Here is a 21844-nt window from a genome sequence, read left to right on the forward strand (position 1 = left end):
CAGAAGTCGCTCTCACATGATTTTGAAAATTATGGGGGTGCGGGAAGAAAAAACTAAAATGGACTTGTTAAGGCTATGCATGCATTATCGGGCAAAGCCCAACCTCATTTTTAACTCGTATGCTGTAAGCAAGCCTAAAAAATACAAACGAGAAAATTTGAATAAAGAAGAAACACTGAATTACATTAATATTTCTGATTTTTCTTGGCATTATATATAATGTTTTTTAACATAATTATTCTTATTATACACACTGTGATATATTCCAAAGAATTAAAAGAAACTAAAGTAATTCACTAATGGTATCAATGTTGACCCGTTTTGCCCCACAAATATTAGAATGCATAAGCTGCAAATCACCACATTGCATATTTGAAACAATTTAAAATAATTTTTAGAAATAAAAATTTAAATAATGTAATTTAAAATTTTAAAAAAATAAAATTAGAAAAATATCCATCAGTATCTATAAATAATTCTAAGTATGAAATAGTCTGCGAGCATTATTCAAGGGAATATCTACAAATGGAAATACACTTTTTTTGACAAGACATATAATAAATATCATTTTACATTGAATTATATATATTTTTTAAAGCATAAACACTTTGGTAATTAATATATATTTTTATTTTTTTTCAACTGATAATGATGATGTAGTCATATATTTCAGTTTTATGTTAAGACATTAACTTTTACATGAAATCTTATTTTATAGAAAACGACAAGGTTAAACTATTTATCCCTATTAATAAGGCCACATAAATTAAATAGTTCATACTTTAAGGGTGTGTTCATTTGGGAATGATTGGAAAATATGACTTGGAGAAGGTGATTGAGTGAATTTGAGGAGATTTGAGAGTAATTATTTTGTGTTTATTTGAGGAGATTTGGAGATAATTGAGAATGGATTTAAAAGTAAAGTTTGTGAGAATTAGTGTAAAATTTGATTAATGTGACAGTTTTAAAAACGTGTTTAAGATATATACCTACCTCTCTCATTCCTCTCAATCCTTTCTCTTTCATCTCTTAAATAGAGAAAAATCAACATTTAAACATATACGATATTTTTACAATATTCAAACATATACGATATTGTTACAATATTTAAACATTCTATATATACAATATGTTTATAATACTTTTAATAATTAATAACACAGAAAAATATATACTATATTTTTACAATATTTAAACATATACGATATTTTTATAATATTTAAACATCCTATATATACAATATTTTTAAACTATTAATAATTTTTTTATAAACTTTCTAAATTTGTGTCTTTTTATTAACTATGTCTTAAAATTACGAAAAAAAATTCTATACCAACAATATATAATATAGGATTATATATCATTTCATATTTTTAATTTATTTTCTTAATTACATTTTAAAATTATAAGCAAAGATAAATTACACATATGTTAAAGTAAATATATATATTATAAAACATTAATCACTGTTAATTTTATTTTTTTTGTAAATGTATATACAGAATGTCAATTTCCGATTAATATATAATAATAGTAATATTTCTGTTATATTAAAAGTTATTGTATTTCTTATAGCTATATTTTTATATGCATAGAAAACTTCAAACAATAAATTTGTATAAAAATAAATAAATCACATTATAAAAATAGATAAATCACTATACAAATTTTCTTTTTTATCTTATTTTATGTCTTTTTGTCATTTTCATTCTTTTCTTTTACTATTTTTTTTATCTTACTTTTGTCATTTTTTTTAACTGTTTTTAATTTTTAATTTTAGCTTTGTTTTAGCATAATTAAGAAAAGAAAAAGGTTTGAAACATTTTGTTTTTTATTATTATTTTTTTTTCTTTTTTTTTCTTTGTTTTCCTTTTAAGTGTTGATTATCACAGTTAAACATAGTTAAAATTAATTAAGCGTAATTAATTTAGTTTAAGAAAAAAAAAAAGGGAGTGGGGTTAGAAAGTTTGTTTGTCGTTTCTGAAAAGGGAAACGGTTTTTCTGAAAAAAAAGGACAAGGCGTTTGGCGTTTGGGTGTGGCAGAGGCGGTGTTGGTTTTTGGCAGGTTTTTGCAGGCGAGGAAGGACACCACGCGGAGGCTCTCCATTCCTATGAGAGTAACTCACACACCCGTAACTATACACACTACACTTGACAATCAACTACGAATTCTTTTCTCAAAAGAAAAAAAAGAGTGAGAATCAGAAGAGGAGAAAAATTGGCTCGTGGGTAAGGTTTTCTGGAGATTCGAACGCTCTTCCTGTCGCAACAGTTATTGGAGACACCAAGCAATAGCATAGGGGCCCTCGAGAGGTAAGCAATTCCCTCACTCATTCATATAATCACATGTGATGCTTGCTGTATTGTGAATGGTTGTATTATGAACTGCGTGTTATACTGGCTTTTGGTTGGCTTTTGGTTATGGCTCTATGTATGAATCCCCCATACCGAACATCGTCACTGTTAAGCTAGATACTTACCAGAAAACATAACCAAAAAAAACAATCAAGCAGAGTTTATCAGCTAACTTCATCCGGTACCACATTAACCAACCCTCTGAGAACCGAAGGATCAATTTCCTCCCTTATCATCTCCTCACACGGCACCATAGCCTCCTCCATCTGCACCCAAATAAGAAACAACACGAAACACAAAACCAAACAGATAACACCATCATCCTCAACATAAATGAGAACCAACCATCAAGAACAATCACCACACCGGTCTCGCCTAGCCATCGAACCCACTCCCTTCCTAGCAACCACTGGTTCCCCATCATCATCTCACCAATCCATTTTAACACACAATCATCATCACGGAGTCAGCAGAAACTCACACAGAATACCACAGAATGAAACCAACAGTACCTATCCTCTATTCATCCCTCACCTGCGTCAAATGAGACCAACCCATCAAAGTCAAAAATTCGGAAACCTTAGTGTCTATTTCAATTTCTTGAGTCTTAGAAGAACACAAGAAAGGGCATTTCCATCAAAGTTCATCTATAGGCCATAAGCCAGTACCTTCACCGCCACCAATCACTCACAATCCCAGCCATTCATCATCAATTTCGTTTCCGTTCCTTCCTCTCCCGCTCTTCTGCACGGCACTTCCGCGAAGCGGATGTTAAAGCGGCGGCGTCGTTTAGCTGTCCGCCTTGATTGCGCCAGAGCCCCGTCTTGGCCCTCGTCTTTGTCGCGCCGAACTTCCGGTCGCAGACATAGTAGAGGAAATGTCTCCAATCATGAAGTCGTGATGAATGGCGGTCACGAACTTGAAGAAGAGCAAAAGGGTTTTGCTGCTTATGAAGGAATAGGAGGGGGAAAACCGGCGGTGTGGTGGTGACCGTCGGCGCGTTGAGATCGAAACGCCGGGGAGGGCGAAGCGACGAAGGGATAAGGTAGTCACCGTCATCAACGACGGAGGAGGAAGGGTCGCGGTCGCCGTGCCAGTCTTCAGAGGCGAGAGGAGAAATACGCCACTGGTGATGCCTCAGGCCGCCACTCACGGCGGCTGGGATGGTGATCGTGAGAAGAAGAAGGCTTGTGCAGGGAGAGAAAACCCAGTGCCTCTGCTTATTGTTTTCTTTTCGAATGGGAGGCATCCTCAGGGTTTGGGGGTGAGAAAAACCCTAGCGTTTCTGATTGCAAGGCCTTGGGCCTCTGTTGGGCCAAGCTAAGAAAGGGAGGGGGGTTACTCCCTCTACCTCCCCTATTTCACCCTCACCTCCCCAATTTTCTGTCTTTCTTTTTTAATTACAACAATATCCTTTTTGTTTTGACATTTTTAACATTATTGCATTTTTTTTATTTTTATTTTTACTTTTAATGGTATTCAGGAGAAACCCTGAAGTTATATAATTTATTTTTACTCTCCTCAGAGCCTCACAGCCCACACTTCTCCAAATTTTAGATCTGTCCCTTCTTCTTCCAACTTTATGACTCTTCTTCTCATCTAAACTCTCCAAACTTTACTTTGCTCTCCGGTGCGGTGCGGTGGTGCGTTGCTGTGGTGCGGTGTGGTGGTGCGTTACTGTGATGCAGTGCAGTGTTGTGCCCTGTTCTTGTGAGCGGTGGTGTTTCACTGTTTACATTGGGTGGTTCACGACGGTTAGTGTTTCGTCTTTGTTGAAGCAACTTTACTTTAAATAAATACACAATTTGAGTTAATTCTGCAGAATTTAAAATTACCCTTTTGAAGCAATGTTGTTGAAGATTAAAACTTGAATAGTAAAATGTAATTGGGTAAAGTGGAAGATGAATGATTGAGGGTCTTAAGGATTAAAAAAGAGAATTAGCTGTCAAACCTCAGTTTCCAAAACTCTGAATCGTAGCATTTGGCATTTTGCTTTCAACTGCGGCATCATTGATCAGCTTTTTCCTCTTGACTTCATCCCAAAATTCAGTTTTTTAAATTCAGATTTTCATTTTTTTTTTCTTCCATTAACCAACCTCTGCAACGTACACATTACTCAAAAGTTGGGACCTAAATCAATGACCTAAAAGGAACCTTAGCATAGCGAAACGGAAGTTGACATCCGTAAACGGATGCTCATATCCGTTTAAGTTACGTACTGGTTTATTTTTGTGAAGGGTTACTGACATTTATTCACCCAAAAGCTTTCAGAGCACCACTACCTTCAACAGAGAGATGAATTTTTGTAATTCTTAAAATAATCTTTTTCACTAATCTTTCACTCACTAAATTCTCACAGCAAAGAGAAGAGGAATTCCACGATGACTAACGAGTAAGAATGAAATAATTATAGTGAGTTAAAATTATAAAATTTTAATCTAAAAGTAAACTTTTATTAAAATGATAGAATATGAATAAAAAAATAGAATGAAGGGTAAAAAAGAAATGAGGAGGTGGAGGGAGCAAATGGGGAGGTGTAGGGAGTAACTCCCGAAAGGGAGTTGCCAGCCGCAGCCTCCCTCTCTCACAGTTGGGAGTTGCTCCTTGCACCTCTCCATTTTCAATCTCCACCTCCCTAATTTTCTTTTTTTTTTCTTTATTATAAAAACGTCCTTTTTTTTTTTACTTTTTTAACCTTTTTAGAATTTTTTTACTTTTTTTTTTCCTTTAATGGTATTTAGGAGAAACCCTCAACTTCCTCCATTTGAGATTCACAGAGTCACACCTCCCCCATTTGAGATCAGCACAACTTCACTTCCCATTTGAGATCCGCACAGTCACATCACAACTCTCTCTCGCACTCATTGTCGTTGTCGTCGCAATTGTCGAAGGCTAGTCTCCATCGGTGGCGCCCACCACGACCCCTCTGACTGCTACCACCACTCCCTTTGCATCCCTAGTCACCACCCCTTCTAAGCCTAAATCATTGACGCCAGTTGCTTCTCCCACGTCATCTCTGCCATCTTCCTCCCCCAATGCTGTAACCGCAACCCCCGCATGATCTCCCACAACTTCGCCTCCATCTAAAACTGCTGCACTAGCTCCAGCGACCAACCCCCCGGCCGCCACACCACCGATTGCTAGAACTCCTGCAGCCACACCCCCCGTTGCTACACCTCCTGTAGCCACACCTCCTCTAGCCGTGGTGAGAGAACTTTTCGTGGGAAGAGAGAAGTTTTATGTATTTAAGAAGTTGTCGTGGTTGTCGACTCTAGGACCGATGATGAAGACATCGGGCAGGATGAAAGGGAGCTTTTATGCGCTCATGGCTTGAACCTCGAAAGTATAGTTCATAGGAGAGAGGTCGAAGCTGTTGCATGACTGACATGGGAGAATCCATGTTTTCTGCAAGCTTTATGCCTCTCGTTCCAACATTAAATGGATGTCAACACGTATCACTTTATGTCATTTTTTCCCTGGATTAAAAATTGTCAAGCGGATGTCAACATCCCTTCAAGGTAAAACGGATGTCAAAATCCGTTTAAGGTGAAACGGATGTCAACATCCACTTAAAGTAAAACTGATTCGTTTAAGATAAAACAAATGTTAATATCCGTTTAAGATTTACACATTAATTTAAGGTTTAATCCAGGGTTGATTACTGAGAACTGGCACCGCTGAAACAATTCCTTTCACTATCATTGCAACCTCTCATACCACAATGAAAGAAAGAGAGGAGAAAGAATTCAAATGTTAAAGAAGAAGAAAAGGCGCGAAGGGGATTGAAGTGAGAAGAAGATAAAAAATATTATCCTAAAAGTAAAACTTTACTCAAGGATAAAATACGAATAAAGAGGTGGAAGGAAGGGTAAAAGAGGAATGGGAAGGTGGAGGGAGCAAGAGTGATGGTGCAGGGAGCAAGGCCCCTCACACTTTCTGATTTCTCTCCTGAATCTTGGGCCAGTACTGGGCCCAACCAAAAAATAAAAATAAAAAAACCATTTTTCCGCACCATGTTTCTACTGGTTCACACCCTCATTTTCCCTGGGCTTTAAGCCCATTTGTTCTAAAACCAAGAAAAAAAACTTTACTTCCTTGCATCTCCTTGTTTCCATTTTGTACCCCCACTCACACTAGGCTTAAGCCCATCCCGTCAGAGAAACCATTTCTTTCCTACACCCTTATTTCTCCTAAATATCTCACCCCGTTTACACTTGGGCCTTGGCCCAATTTGGTTATTTTGTTTATTTTATTTTACTTGTTATTTAGTTTTCTTTAGTTTATTTTATCATTTAACATTTCATTTTGTATTACTTTTTATTTTTATTTAGTAATTTATTTCTATTTTTATTTTTATTTAGTTATTTACCTATTTATTTTATTTTATCTGCTTTTAAATAAATATTAAAAACAACAAAAATATTTTTAAAGAGTCCAACGCATGTGTGATCGCACACATCGTCCTTGTGCTGGACACCTTTTCTGCTTCTTTAAAAAAATAATAATACAAAAATATTTTAAAGGTTTAAGCACATGTGTGATCGCACGCATCATCCTTGTGCTTGGAAAACCTTTTTTTCCTTTTTATAAAAATATCCAAAAATGTTTTAAAGAATTAAGCACGCGTGTGCGATCGCTCGCATCGTCCTCGTGCTGAGACCTTTTCTTCTTTTATGAAAAATATCAAAAAATGTTTTAAAAGTTTAAACGCGCGTGTGATCGTTCGCATCGTCCTTCATGTTGAGACCATTTCTTTTTCTCCCATAAAAATACCAAAATCATAAAACATCCATGATTTCAAACAAACAAATAATCTTTCAGCCAGAACTACGTGATCCTTGATTCTCTATCAAAAATGGAGATACGTAGGAGCAAGGCTAGTTCTTGTCAGGTTCACTTTTCAAAAATCCAAAAAAATCCAAATCTTTTGCAAACAAATTTTCTCAACAATTTCTCAAACAAAATTTTCAAACAGTTTTCCTAGAACTACGTAGCCTTGATTTCTCATTTTGAGAATAAGTAGGAGCAAGGCAGTCCTTGTCGGGCACAAAAAATAAATAAAAAAATTATTTTATTTTTTAAAGTTTTATTTTTAGGGATGACTAAACATTTTGAAAACCACATCGAATTCGCGTATTTAATTAAAGGTACTGCCTTCGGGCAGGCGTTGTAGGGTGCTAATACCTTCCTACACGTAACCGACTCTCGAACTCAATCTTTGGTTTTCGTGAACTGTGCGTTATCATCTTATTACTTTTCCATAGTTTTCCAGAATAAAATATGGGGGCGACTTCAAACTCTTTTCTAAAAACGTTTTCTTTTTAGATCGTCGTTTCGTCGCGATTTCTGGTCGCGACAATAGGTAATAAAATAAAAGTCAGAAACAATATTAAATAAAAAATTACATAACATATTTGATTAGGTGAAAAAATCACTACAATGTCACACTTAACAACAAAAAAAGGAATGCATAAAAAGAAAAGAAACAAATTTGTTATTTAATGACCATATGAAAGACAAATATAAGGTATTTATGAGTGATTGGGAGATTATATTACACAAATATATTGTATTAATGAATAATTAATATAATTAATGGGTTGGACAATTATGAGGTCAATAAATATAATATTAATATTTAGGTAAAATCATCTTATCTCTAATTATTATCAGAATACACAAAAGTTATATCGCAGGGTCGAAGTGTCTTTTGCAAGTATCCTCCTCCTCGGCTCAGACTTGAAGAATTTGGAACAGGAAGATCAGAAGTCAAAAAATAAAGAAGAAATGTATACTTCTCGGCCCTACAAAATATACCCGAAACACCATACATACATAGAATGCTATAATGATATTTTTAAAATCAATATAAGGAAAAAAAAATCTATGTTTCTCCCCTAGAAGCTACCCATGACCATAATGTTGTTTTTCTTATTACCGAGTTTACATTAAATTCTATTTTAATTTTGAGTTTAGTCATCCGAGTTAACTTGCTAGTTTAGTAAATAGGATTTTTATATGAATTATTATATGGATTTTTTTTATCGGTAACTATGTAGACAATAAAGTAATATAAACCTAATTAAGAAAAAAGAGTTTTATTATTTTAAAGAATTGAATGATTGTGAATATTGTGAAAATTTTATTATGATTGAAGCAGAAGCATTGTTTGGTGGTGCTGGAAAAGTTTCTGCAAGAAAATGGATGGGAGGATTATTGAAGTTGCTGCAGCCACAGGAAACGTTGACGAACTTGAAAGGTTGATGAGAGAAGACATATTGGTGATGGATAGTGTTGCCTTGCTTGGAGCTCAAACACCTCTACACATTGCATCAATGTGTGGTCATGTTTCTTTCGTACAAAAAATGTTGAAATTGAAGAAGCAATTTGTGAATGAACTCAACCAAAACGGGTTTACTCCCATGCACCTTGCCTCTGTCAACGACCATGTTGAGGTCGTGCTTAAGCTTCTGAATGTTGACCATCAACTGTGTCACATTCAGGGGAGGGAGGGAACCCTTCCTCTACACTATGCCTCTGTCAAAGGAAGGATCCATGTTATGACGATGTTGCTCTCTGCTGCTCCACTCACTGTTCAAGCAAAAACCTCCACAGGGGAAACTTCGCTTCATATTGCTGTAAAAAACAGCCAATTTGATGCAGTTAAGTTTCTGGTGAATTACGCCAAGACATTGAAGATGGAAAGAGAACTGTTGAATGATAAAGACAACCAAGCAAATACTGTCTTGCATCTCGCTCGGTCAAGGAAGCAATACCAGGTATGTGATTCAAGGGATTTTAGATCATTTACATAAAGAATAAAGCATAAAAAATGATAATAGTATTACATTAATGCCATAATTCTGAATAAAATAATAATCTAAATCGTTATCATTATTGATATTGAATGATGTTAGAGCATTTATAATGAGTAGAATTTGGAGCGCAGATACTTGATACGTTCTTGGTTAAGGATGATGTTGCGAAAGAAGTGATGGTGGTGAATTCAGTGAACGAGAAAGGAATGACCCCTCTTGATGTTTTTATGCTATTCTCAAGCAAAGCCGGTGATTTAGAAATTTACGAATGCCTTGTGAAAGCTAAGAGTGGAAAGGACATTGAGAATGAGAATGAAATCCGTGTTCCTATAAGGAACTTCACATCAAATCTACCTAAAAGTACATTGAGAAGGAGAATGAAACCCGTGTTCCTATCAGGCTGTGCTTATTAATACAATAAGTGTATTAATACATTCGGTAAACACACACTCTAATTATTCTACATTTATTTACTACAACATTTACCAAGCACTTATTGTATTAATAAGCACAGCGTGATAGGAACACGGGTCTCATTCTCCTTCTCAATGTACTTTTAGGTAGATTTGATGTGAAGTTCCTTATAGGAACACGGGTTTCATTCTCATTCTCAATGTCCTTTCCACTCTTAGCTCCTGCTTTCACAAGGCATTCGTAAATATCTAAATCACCGGCTTTGCTTGAGAATAGCGTAAAAACATCAAGAGGGGTCATTCCTCCCTCGTTCACCGAATTCACCACCATCACTTCTTTTGCAACATCATCCTTAACCAAGAACGTATCAAGTATCTGCGCTCCAAATTCTACTCGTGATAAATGTTCTAACATCATTCAATATCAATTATGCTAATGATTTAGATTATTATTTTATTCAGAATTATAGCATTAATGTAATATTATTATCATTTTTTATGCTTTATTCTTTATGTAAATGATCTAAAATCCCTTGAATCACATACCTGATATTGCTTCCTTGACCCAGCGAGATGCAAGACAGTATTTGCTTGATAGTCTTTGTCATTCAACACTTCTTTCCATCTTTAATTACTTGGCGTAATTCACCAGAAACTTAAGTGCATCAAATTGGTTTTTTTCTACAGCAATATGAAGCGGAGTTTCCCCTCTGGAGGTTTTTGCTTGAACAGTGAGTGTGGAGCAGCAGAGAGCAACGCCGTCATAACACTGATCCTTCCTTTGACAGAGGCATAGTGGAGAGGAAGGGTTCCCTCCTTGCCCTGATGTGACACAGTTTATGGTCAATATTCAAAAGCTCAAGCACGACCTGAACATGGCCATTGGTAGAGGCCAGGTGCATGGGAGTAAACCTGTCTTAGTTGAGTTCATACACAAATTGCTTCTTCAGTTTCAACATTTTTTGTACGAAAGAAGTGTGACCACACATTGATGCAATGTGTATAAGAGTTTGAGCTAGCAAGGCAACACTATCCATCACCAATATGTCTTCTCTCATCAACCTTTCAAGTTCGTCAACGTTTCCTGTGGCTGCAACTTCAATAATTCTCCCATCCATTTTCTTGCAGAAACTTTTCCAACACCACCAAACAATGCTTCTGCTTCAATCATAATAAAATTTTCACAATATTCACAATCATTCAATTCTTTAAAATAATAAAACTCTTTTTTCTTAATTAGGTTTATATTACTTTATTGTCTACATTGTTATCGATAAAAAAACTCCATATAATAATTTATATAAAAATCATATTTACTAAACTAGCAAGTTAACTCAGATGACTAAACTCAGAATTAAAATAGATTTTAATGTAAACTCGGTAATAAGAAAAATAACTTTATGGTCGTGGGTAGCTTCGAAACATATATTTGTTTTCCTTATATTCATTTCAAAAATATCATTATAGCATTCTATGTGTGTATGTATGGTGTTTCAGGGATATTTTGTAGGATCGAGAAATATATCTTTCTTCTTTATTTTCTGACTTTTGATCTTCTTGCTCCAAATTCTTCAAGTCTGAGTCGAAGAAAAGAATACCTACAAAAGAAACTTGCACACTCAAGTCAGCGATATAGCTTTTGTGTATTCTATAATAAAAAATAAGATGATTTTACCTAAATATTTATATTATAAAATTATCGTATATATTGTATACAATATTTCTAAAAATATCGTATATCGTATATTGTATACAATATTTTTAAAAATATTGTATAAATTATTTGTAAAAATATCATATATAATATATTGTATACATTATTATTAAAAATATTGTATACAATATTTTTAAAAATATCACATATGTTAAAGTAAATATATATTATAAAACATTAATCACTGTTAATTTTTATTTTTATTTTTTAAAAATATATTTACAGAATGTCACTTTCGTATTAATATATAATAATAATAATATTTCTGTTATATTAAAAGTTATTGTATTTCTTATAGCTATATGTTTATATGCGTAACAGAGGAGGAAACTTTAAACAATAAATTCGTTTAAAAATAGACAAACCACATCATAATAGGTAATAAAATAAAAGTCAGAAACAATATTAAATAAAAAATTACATAACTTTAATAATATTGTTATTTATGAGGCAAATTTGTTGAAAAGAAACAAATTTGTTATTTAATGACCATATCAAAGGTAATTATAAGATATTTAGGAGTGATTGACAGATTATATTATACAAATTTATTGTATGAATGAATAATTAATATAATTAATGGATTTGACAATTATGAGGTCAATAAATACAATATTATTAAAGTTATGTAATTTATTGACCTCCTACTTGTCAATAAAAATTAGTGATTAATGTTTTATAATATGTATTTACTTTAACATATGTGTAATTTGTCTTTTTTTATAATTTAAAAATGTAATTAAGAAAATAATTTAAAAATATGAAATCATATATAATCTTATATTATATATTGTTGGTATAGAACCTTTTTCGTAATTTTAAGACATGGTTAATAGAAAGACAAAAATTTAGAATGTGTATAACAAAATCATTAATAGTCTTAACAATATTGTATATATAAGATGTTTAAATATTATAAAAATATTGTATATGTAGGATGTTTAAATATTGTAAGTGTCTTATAAATTAATTTTTTAATTATTTAATATTATTATTTTCTATTTTATTTATATTCCTATAATAATATATTTTTTAGTGAAGAAATCATTGATTAATAATTACTCTAAAAGAAAATGATATTATAAATGATAGGATGGGATATATTATATTGTAAATTACATATATATTATTTTTCCAAAACTTTTATGATTCAAGTTGTAAGGTTGTGTAATATTTTGTATAAAGTTACTGTTTAGTGTATACATTATTATATAGGCTTGGTATAGGAGTAATTAATTTGTTATGTTGTTGGACATTATATTTGTAAAACTATGGAACAAATTCACTAAAAAATTACTACCAATTAAACTATAAAAAATGTTTCCAAAACAGATGTGAGATGTTTTTTTTTATTATCAGATACAGAAAATTCAAACCTTAAATGAAGTAATCATCAAAATTGCACAATTAGTCATAAAAAAATATTTTTAGAGAAAAATAAATTTTAACATATTTAGGACATATATTGTTATATACTTTTATTTATTTGCAAAAGAAATATTTTATTTATAATTTTATTTATAATTTACAATATAATTATTTAATAATATGTTAAAGAATATAATATATTTAAAGTATTATTTTTTTATAACTTTTTTTTCTTTTATGGTTTCTATAACTTAATCATTTAATAAAATTAAATTTTAAAAAACATTTTACTTTTATTACTTTAAATAATATTATTTAAATAGTAATATATGTTTATTGATAAAAAAAATAAAAAAATTTGTGATAAAAAAATTTGTCTAAAAAATTAATTATTAATATTTTATGTGAACGGTTTCTTTTATTAATATTTTATTATTAAATAACGTTTTTTAAAAAGAAGAAGAGAAGAGGAAAGAATAGATACAGTTCTCGTAGTTAACTGAATCGAAACTATAGTATAGTTAACTATAGTACAATACATATAAGTTATTTTTGTCCAGCTTTAGGTATAAGATAAAAAATCCACCTAAACAAATTAAACATGGACTAAAAGAAGATTTGTAAGAAAATCCAAATTATCCTTGAAGATTTGCAAAAAATAATTTGGTTCTTCCTTCTTGATATGTCCTTTGTCTCCCAATGAATACAATACAGTTTGTTAATCTTGGTGGTTTGGTTCCTATAATAATACTTTTTGCTTCTATTTTTTTTTTCTTGTCTTTATTTGTTTTACTACCTAGTTTTCCGTTGTTGTGTTTGTGTTTGTTGAAATTTATTTCTTATACCTTGTTTGTATCTCATTGAATTTGTTTTTAAGGTGTGAAAGTGTAATGTCTCACAGGAGTTCTGATGAGAATACTGATATTAGTGAATATGAAAATAAGAGTTACGAAGAACTGAATAATAGAGTGAAAAATGTTTTTTAACAATTTTTTATTGATAATTATTTTATAACGTAAAAGTTTGTAATTGCTTTTTATTTTAAATTTACATATCAATAAAATAATATTACATAATTTATTGTTGAGAAAATTATTAATATATCGTAATCCAAATACAACATTTGAAAGCCTCGAATGAAAATTGGACTTCCATTTGCTCGTACAAGCTTCTTCTTGAGTGGGTCAAAGCTTTTCAAAGAAAAGAATTACCCGATTGACCACGAGACTGACAGCCAAGCTTAACCTTTCTCATCCCTAATAATAAATCATATTTAAAAATTTACATAATTTTATTCAAGAGCTTGATATAACTTCAGAAAACATTAAACACTTCTAAAAAAACCACGTAACATATACTTATCACTATATTATTATCATATATAAAGCAATATAACGCTACTTTATTAAAAAAAATTAAATACAGAAATTAATTAAAATTATTTTAAAATTATCATGATGTAACTATTTTTAAAATATTCGAAATCATATCAAACTTTTAATTATATTTATTAATACAATACAAAAAGAATTATGTTTTAATTTTTATTAAAATTACTTTCTGTACTATGTAAATTATCACTTAAAAATATTATTAATAAAATGAAAATAATATTAATGTCTAAAATAAATTATCAAATACTTTATTAATAATGTAATAAATATAACTCAAATAATTTTCAAATTAGTAAAGGGTTGAAAGGAACGAGGGAGGTAAGCAAGGGTTGAAGGTTTTTTTTTTTTTTATAACTTTGAGAATGAAAGTTATTAAAATACATTTAACCTTAAATCTTAAAATATATGATATATTAGGGTATTTTTGTCTACTAAAATCCGGTATACATTGCGAAAATGTACCACCTTACAGGCATAAACAAGTTAGCAAACCCCTAATACACACACACACACACACATATATATATATATATATATATATATATATATATATATATATATATATATATATATATATTACTATTGTTTGAGTGGAGAATCATAATTAACACTCTTAATTTTTTAATGTCACTCTAAGTCTTCCTTACAAAGTTATTTTCTTTCAACTCTAAATGGTGGGTACATGTCAAAGACATTATGACGTTCCGATCCATTATTATAAGAAAGTCTTAAATTCACCAAATCACCTACCTCTTTACTTTACTTTTGTATTTATAATTTCGAAATAAACTTTTAATTAGGTTAACCTAAACACAGCCTAATCAGACCCAAAAGTTCATAAAATTGTTTTCTCTTACAGTGTCAACTGTCTGCCGGCTGAGATCTTCTGCCGTCTCTCAGCCCTTTTCCTTTCCAAATAATTGATGGCTTGATGCTACTACTATTTTGGATAAAATGAACACCAACATCAATACTTAATTTTACTTGTGTATAATAACAATAATAACTTTAAAAGCCTTACAACACCTAATTAGGAATGAATATTTAACATATATCATTACAATCTAAATTACAGAATTTCGTTCTAATCCCATTAAAAGCCAAGTGATGATAAATTAATAACATCAACAATTCTTATGCTTAAGAATTTAAAGAGTTTACTATAGAAATTGATTAATTAGTGTTAATATTAATCCATTGTTAGATATATAAAATTATTATAACAACGTTAACGTACGTAAAAAAAAACATTTAATAGTTTAATAGTTGCACACTTTAACACTTTACAAAATAGTATTTCCACTAAACTAAAATAGTATAAGAAAATAATTTAGTCGTGTAAATTTGTTTAACTACAAATTCTACTAAGTGTTATGTATTATTCTAAAAGTATCTTTAATTTAATTCAAAATGTGAACACCATCCTCAATAAATTAAAAATAATTTAGAAAATCCATTTTTTATATAAATCAAAAAAATTACCACGATAAAAATAGTTAGAATATATTTATAATAAAATCAATAAGTTAATTAGCAGTAACTTATTTGACTATCTTATAAAATATGTATTTAACAAAATTGGTTGGCAGATAATGTCACGGGTATTTTAGCTAAAAAATTAACTATTTAGCCTATAAACTTATAATCTATAAGTTATGAATTGATAAATTAACCTACAATAAGTGTTTGGTAAACTTGTTGTAGTAAGTAAATGTGGAATAACATAAAAGAATAAAACTACATCATTTTATTCGTATTGCAGACTTTATCAGTTGTGTCTTGAAATGGTTTATAATTTTCCCTTCATTTTGATCTGGAACCACATTAAATTTGATTTTGTGCTTTTATTTATTTTATTGTGAATGTTTTTCGATTGGAAGAGAATTGTTTGATAACACAAGTAAAGAATTAGTTAAAGCAGTTTGTAACTTATGATTTAAAAAATACTAAACTTAGTTATTTTAAATTGTTTTCCAAACATTTATTAGGTTGGAAAAATTAATTTATACGCTAGTAATTAGTTTATTGGTCTTATCAAACACATTTACATTATGTCTGTTTGGAGTGGTATACTATAATAGAAAAAAGAAAAAGAAGTGTTAAAATTGTTTGGATGATGTGATTTGTACACACAAATTGAGCTCTTCGGATTTTCGAGCTCTCACGTAAGTCAAGAGAATAGAGAAAAAAACTACCTCGATCCAAATTAATTTTAAATTATTTCACCAATTTAAATTATTACAATCACCAATATTTTATTTCAACTTAATATATACAAGATTTAATTTCATTTAATATATTTTTTTTCAATTTTAATTTTATCATTTTAAATAATAACTTACATTTTATAATAATAATATTATTATTATTATTAATAGTAATAAATTAATAATAATGAGAACAACAACAATATTTTTATTTAAACTAATAACTCATTCAAAATTTATTTGAACATTAATTTATGCTGATCTTATTTTATTTTAGTATAATTTTACCATTTAATTGTTTTATTTTAAATAATAACTCATATTTCATTTTAACATAATCCACACTTATTATATTTTATTTTAATATGTTTTTATTAGATAAAATGACAATCTTTTAATTTTACTAATTAAAATATTTTTTTTTTAATTTACCAAACTTATCATATTATTTAAAAACTTTAGTAAATTTTTATTTTCAAATCTCATAATTTTTTTATCACATTTTTTCTTGATCCAAATAATCTTATTCTCGTATCATTTTTCTCTCAAATCTAATTTATGAACTATGTATAAAAACCAAATAATTAGAGTGTGTGGTTTTTTCTGTAATTCGAAATAAAGAAAAATATATGTAACATTACACATAGAAGTAAATAAAAAATAAAAATTCATGACATTATAAGAAAATTCCGTATAATAAAAGTTTCAAAAAAGAAATTCAACATAATAATAATTTAAATTAAAAATTAACCTATTTTGCGATCCTTATCGAATATTTTTGTATCGATCAAAGGACTGTATAAACTAATATTTAACTTATGGTCAACACAATATATAACTATTTCATTTAATTTTCTTCCATTATAATCCTTTATATTTTAATATATATTTTTATTATCCTTAATTTTATACAAATAAATAGTCATTGCTCCATTTTTAGTATTTTTTTAGTATATGTAATAAATAGTTATTACACCATCATATTAAAAATAGTTTACATTATAAATTGAAATAATTAATATTTCATAACTTTATGATTTATGAAAATTTCATACAATGAAAATTGTCCAAAAAAAGAGAAGAGAAATTAACGTAATAAAAAATTAATTTGATAAAAATAATAATTTTGTTAAAATAAATAGAATGACTTAGTCAAATGTGTGTGTATATATATATATATATATATATATATATATATATATATATATATTTCTCTTTTTTTATCATATGTATTATTTGATAATCTGTTGATTGGCTGATGTCCTAATTTGGGTGATTTAAAGAATGAAAATTATGAACAGTAAATAAATAATTTTTCAAAATGATTTTTTTATCTTGCGTAAAAAGTTATGTATAATAAAAATTAAGTTCATGAAGACAAACTGAGATCCATCAAAATTTTAATGGTTAGATTAATATTTTCAATGATATTAGTTTGTTTTGATTTGTTTTGCCTAACTCATTTTCTAATTAAAAAATGAATAATTTTTTGTGCTATGTTGTTTAAAAGATTATATATATATATATAAATAGAACTATCAAAATGGAGAGTGTTTCTCCTTTCACCTCTTTCGTCTCGTCCTGCACCTCTCGCATTTTTTGTAATTCTTCCTGTACCCCTATTCCCTACCCCTGTCAACCTATTTATTTTGTTTAAAAAACTTTGAAACTCTGCCGCAACTCACATCACACCCTACAGCCCTTTTTTCATTCTATCTCTTCTCCGTCTTCCTCTCCTCTGGTGGTGTCGGTTGGTGTTGCTGCTGTATTGTGTATGAATTTGTGTATATATATATGAAGTGTTTACATGGGATGGGATGGGTGTTGTGTGTCTGCAAATGGATCTGCTGGAGCTAAATGGGATCCAGGGTGGGTTGTGTAAGAGGGGGTGCCGAATGTGCCGCAGGACGAACGGCGGAGGGGTATTGTGAGTGAGATCTGGAACCGCAACTGGGTTTGCGGTTAAAGCCCACCGTAGGTCGGTATGCGGTTTGTCGTCGCCGCACATGGACATGCGGTTAACCTGTGCCGCAGGACGAACATCGGAGGGGTAATTTGTTTTAGGTAGTTTGTTAATTTTTTAAGTAGATATAATTTTATATATCATGTATTAGTAATGTAATTTATATCAGTTATTGTTTACGAAATGATATCAGATAATTATTTTTAAATTTTTTATATTATTTATTATGTAGATAAATTTAGATAATTTTTTTAAATTTGTCGTATTTATTTAAGTATTATAATAAGTAATCTTTATGTTCTTATATTTCAAATTTTGTATGTATTATTGTAAATTATAAATTATTTGCTTTTTTTTATGTTAATATTTTTTAATAAATTAATTTAGTTACTTAAAACTATACTTTAATTCATAATTTATAAATGCAATAAAAAACTTATCAAAAGTGTCAACTCGAACCTAACCGCAACATAAAGTGCGGTTTGCCGCAAGACGATGTGCGGCGGTAGCATTAATCGCATGACGAAATGCGGTTGCAGTTTTATCTTATCGTAACTCCAAATGCGGCGAACATAATCGCCCCATGAAAAGCGGTTGCAAAAGGAATATTGTTTAAACCGCAAATCGAAATTTGGAAAGCAGAGGTTGAGTTTGTTTCATACTAACCTCGGTGGACGTTCTTCTTCAGCAACAAGCAAGCAAAGTATCACCACTACTCTTCTTCTTCCTCCCACCAAGAAACAACCAAGAAAACCACTCTACTATATAAGAAGAACCAAGGGGTGCATTTCTTGTCTTTGCAGGGCTGTCGGTAATTAGGGATGTAATCATTAATTCTAATTTGACTTTAATTAAACTAGGGAAAAATTTTGGATCACAACCTGCGGATCAATCTATGTCGTCACGGGTTCGGACTGGGTTGGTGTTGAAAAAATTATATTTTTTTATTAAAATATAATTTTATTTTATTAAAATTTAATTTTAATTTTATAAAAAAATAGTTATTTTTTTTTTACTTGAAAAAATTATACAAATCGGTCGACTTCTCAATAAGCCGATCCGTTATGCAAATGTTAAGAATTAACATTACAAATTAAACATATTAATAGGTAAAACACATTTATGAACTTTTGGGTCTGGTTGAGCTGTGTTTAGGTTAAACTAATTAAAAACTTATTCTGAAACCTATAAATACAGAAGTAAAGTAAGGAGGTAGGTGATTTCGTGAATTTAAGACTTTCTTGTAATAATGGATTGAAACATATAACTGACTTAAGCGTCATAATGTCTTTGACATGTACCCAATGTTAGGAGTTCAAAGAGAATTACTTTGTAATGAAGGCTTAGAGTGTGAATGAGTGTTAATTATGATGCTCGACTCTACAATAGAAACAACACAATAAATCTAATCACATAATTTAAAAAACATAAATATGTCCTCTCCTATAAATCTCGATTTTTTTTTCTCTCCATCAAAACAATGTTAGTTATGTTGGTTTTCAAAATCCCTTAAATTTTATTAAGTGCCATGTTTTTCAAATTTGTTAAAATCTTAAATTATTATGTGTTTTATTTTTGAACATTAGGTTAAAACGGATGTAGTGATGGATAGTTCTGCTATCCGGGCGTGGCAGGAGGACAGTGACAAAAGATGTTATAAGCATTAGAAGAAGAAAAATGTTCGAACTGAAATGGAGCGAAATTGATGAAATGTTCAAAAGGATGAAGCTGTGCATTGGCAGATGCATTGTATAATGCATAACTTTTGCAGTAACATGAACCAGTTCATTAATCTTGTGAAGGAAAATGGAGCTAAATTAATTCATTACGTTCTTGGTTGCTTAATCACGAAAAAATCTGAACCCATTACACTAATTAGTAATTACCCTTAACAATAATTCTTTATGTTTCTTAAGAAACATTTTGTTGCTGAGATTGCTCCACTCCTATTTGGCTGGATAACCTTTGTATTTGATTTGCTCATATTTGGGTTTTTAACCTGTTAGGTTGTCTACTCTTTTTTAAGAACCGTCTGACCATACGATATAATCTACATCCAATTAAGACAATTTTTTTTATCAAAATAAAAAACCGAGTTTATGCAATACTTACGAAAAACAATTTATTTACTATTCCTAATCTTATTCGCAATCCACTATTAACCTTTAAAAGAATTACAATTCATCAAACAAATAATGTAATTACATATTAATTAAAGTGTGTTTAATGTATATCTTTTCTCTTCATTTTTTTTTTCTCTAGTGACACATAACATTTAAAAAAATAGCCCAGTTAGTTGTCAATCAATTTGTAAATATATTTAATTCAAAGTATTTTATTCTTTATAGCAACACAATACTTCATATGATGTCACTAAGTTTTAATTTAATTTAAATATATGATTTACTAAATTTGATATATTTTTTTAAAACCATTCTCATTATTTATTTCAACTCCGTTCGTTTCTCATCATTCTTTCTTTCTGAAAAATATTTGGAAAATATTTTTTTATTAAAAGTGTGTATAAAAAGTAAACTAAAATAGTTCTGTGAAACTTTATAAGGTTTGAACCAAACCCGCTTCCCATATATAAACGAAATTTAATATTGTATATCAATAGTATTATAAAATTAAATTACATAAATTATTTTCAAATATTTTTGTAAAAAACTTTTAAGACTATTAATGATTTTGTTATACACATTCTAAATTTGTGTCTTTCTATTAACTATGTATTAAAATTACACAATAAAACCTTTATTTAGCAATAGAGTCTTATCTTTCCAAAAGTTTCTCTTTACAAATTGTACGGTATGATATCTGAGACAAGAAGTTATGAAGAATAGTCAATCGGTTATAAATAATATCATGTCTATGTTGGATCATAATTGGACCAATTCTTATTATTGGGCTTATAATCCACCAACTTATTAAAAATATTGAGAATCCAATAATATCTGATTAAAGATATTGGTAAAGCTGTTTATGAGTAACCAGGTAAAACTGTTTATATTATATTCTGTGTATATTTTATTATTTTATTGGGCTTATTTCAGTTCAAGGTTCATGAGACAACTTATAAATAGTCAGGACCACAAGCCAGGTACGTTCTAATCACACTTCTCATGCTCTTTACTCTCCTCATAATCACACAACAACTCTGCTATCAACTCTCTCATCATACTAATACAGGAAGAACCAGCAATCCAGTCCATCTGAGTGTCAGGAAGCAGTAGAGCCACGTCAGTCAGGTCAGTGTCTCGGTCTCACAAAATTTATTCCGAAACACAAATCAAACCCTAAGTTCTCCTATGCAAATCAAACCCTTAAACAGAAAAATCATATAAATCATACTATATATACAATATTTTTATAACATTTAAACATATATGATATTTTTACAATATTTAAACATCCCATATATATATATATATATATATATATATATATATATATATATATATATATATATATATATATATATATATAATATTTTTACAATATTACAACATATACGATATTTTTACAATATTTAAATATATACGATATTTTTATAATATTTAAATATCCTATACATTCAATATTTTTACAATACTTTTAATAATTAATAAC

General features: G+C 29.7%; 2 protein-coding genes across 5 annotated transcripts; one reads left to right on the top strand and one right to left on the bottom strand.

Moving 5' to 3' along the window:
• Positions 1 to 1789: 1789 nt before the first annotated feature.
• Positions 1790 to 20232, top strand: LOC106760047 (ankyrin repeat-containing protein BDA1-like). Of its 4 annotated transcripts, XM_022780400.1 has the most exons (3): positions 1790 to 2313; positions 4044 to 4109; positions 8516 to 10018. In XM_022780400.1, the coding sequence occupies exon 3, from the start codon at positions 8556 to 8558 to the stop codon at positions 9168 to 9170; it is 615 nt and encodes a 204-aa protein (XP_022636121.1). In that variant the 5' UTR covers positions 1790 to 2313; positions 4044 to 4109; positions 8516 to 8555; the 3' UTR covers positions 9171 to 10018. The 4 variants fall into 4 exon arrangements, 2 of the variants coding, with proteins under 2 accessions (XP_022636121.1, XP_022636122.1); XR_002667685.1 differs by lacking the exons at positions 4044 to 4109; positions 8516 to 10018 and adding an exon at positions 19819 to 20232; XR_002667684.1 differs by lacking the exons at positions 4044 to 4109; positions 8516 to 10018 and adding an exon at positions 3881 to 4037.
• LOC106761437 lies at positions 2152 to 3801 on the bottom strand. The gene is made up of 2 exons (XM_014644989.2): positions 3024 to 3801; positions 2152 to 2889 (listed from the first exon to the last, which is right to left on the bottom strand). The coding sequence occupies exon 1, from the start codon at positions 3602 to 3604 to the stop codon at positions 3065 to 3067; it is 540 nt and encodes a 179-aa protein (XP_014500475.1). The 5' UTR covers positions 3605 to 3801; the 3' UTR covers positions 2152 to 2889; positions 3024 to 3064.
• Positions 20233 to 21844: the final 1612 nt, after the last annotated feature.

Source organism: Vigna radiata, chromosome 5 (assembly GCF_000741045.1).
Source record: "Vigna radiata var. radiata cultivar VC1973A chromosome 5, Vradiata_ver6, whole genome shotgun sequence".
In the NCBI taxonomy this organism is placed as follows: domain Eukaryota; kingdom Viridiplantae; phylum Streptophyta; class Magnoliopsida; order Fabales; family Fabaceae; genus Vigna; species Vigna radiata.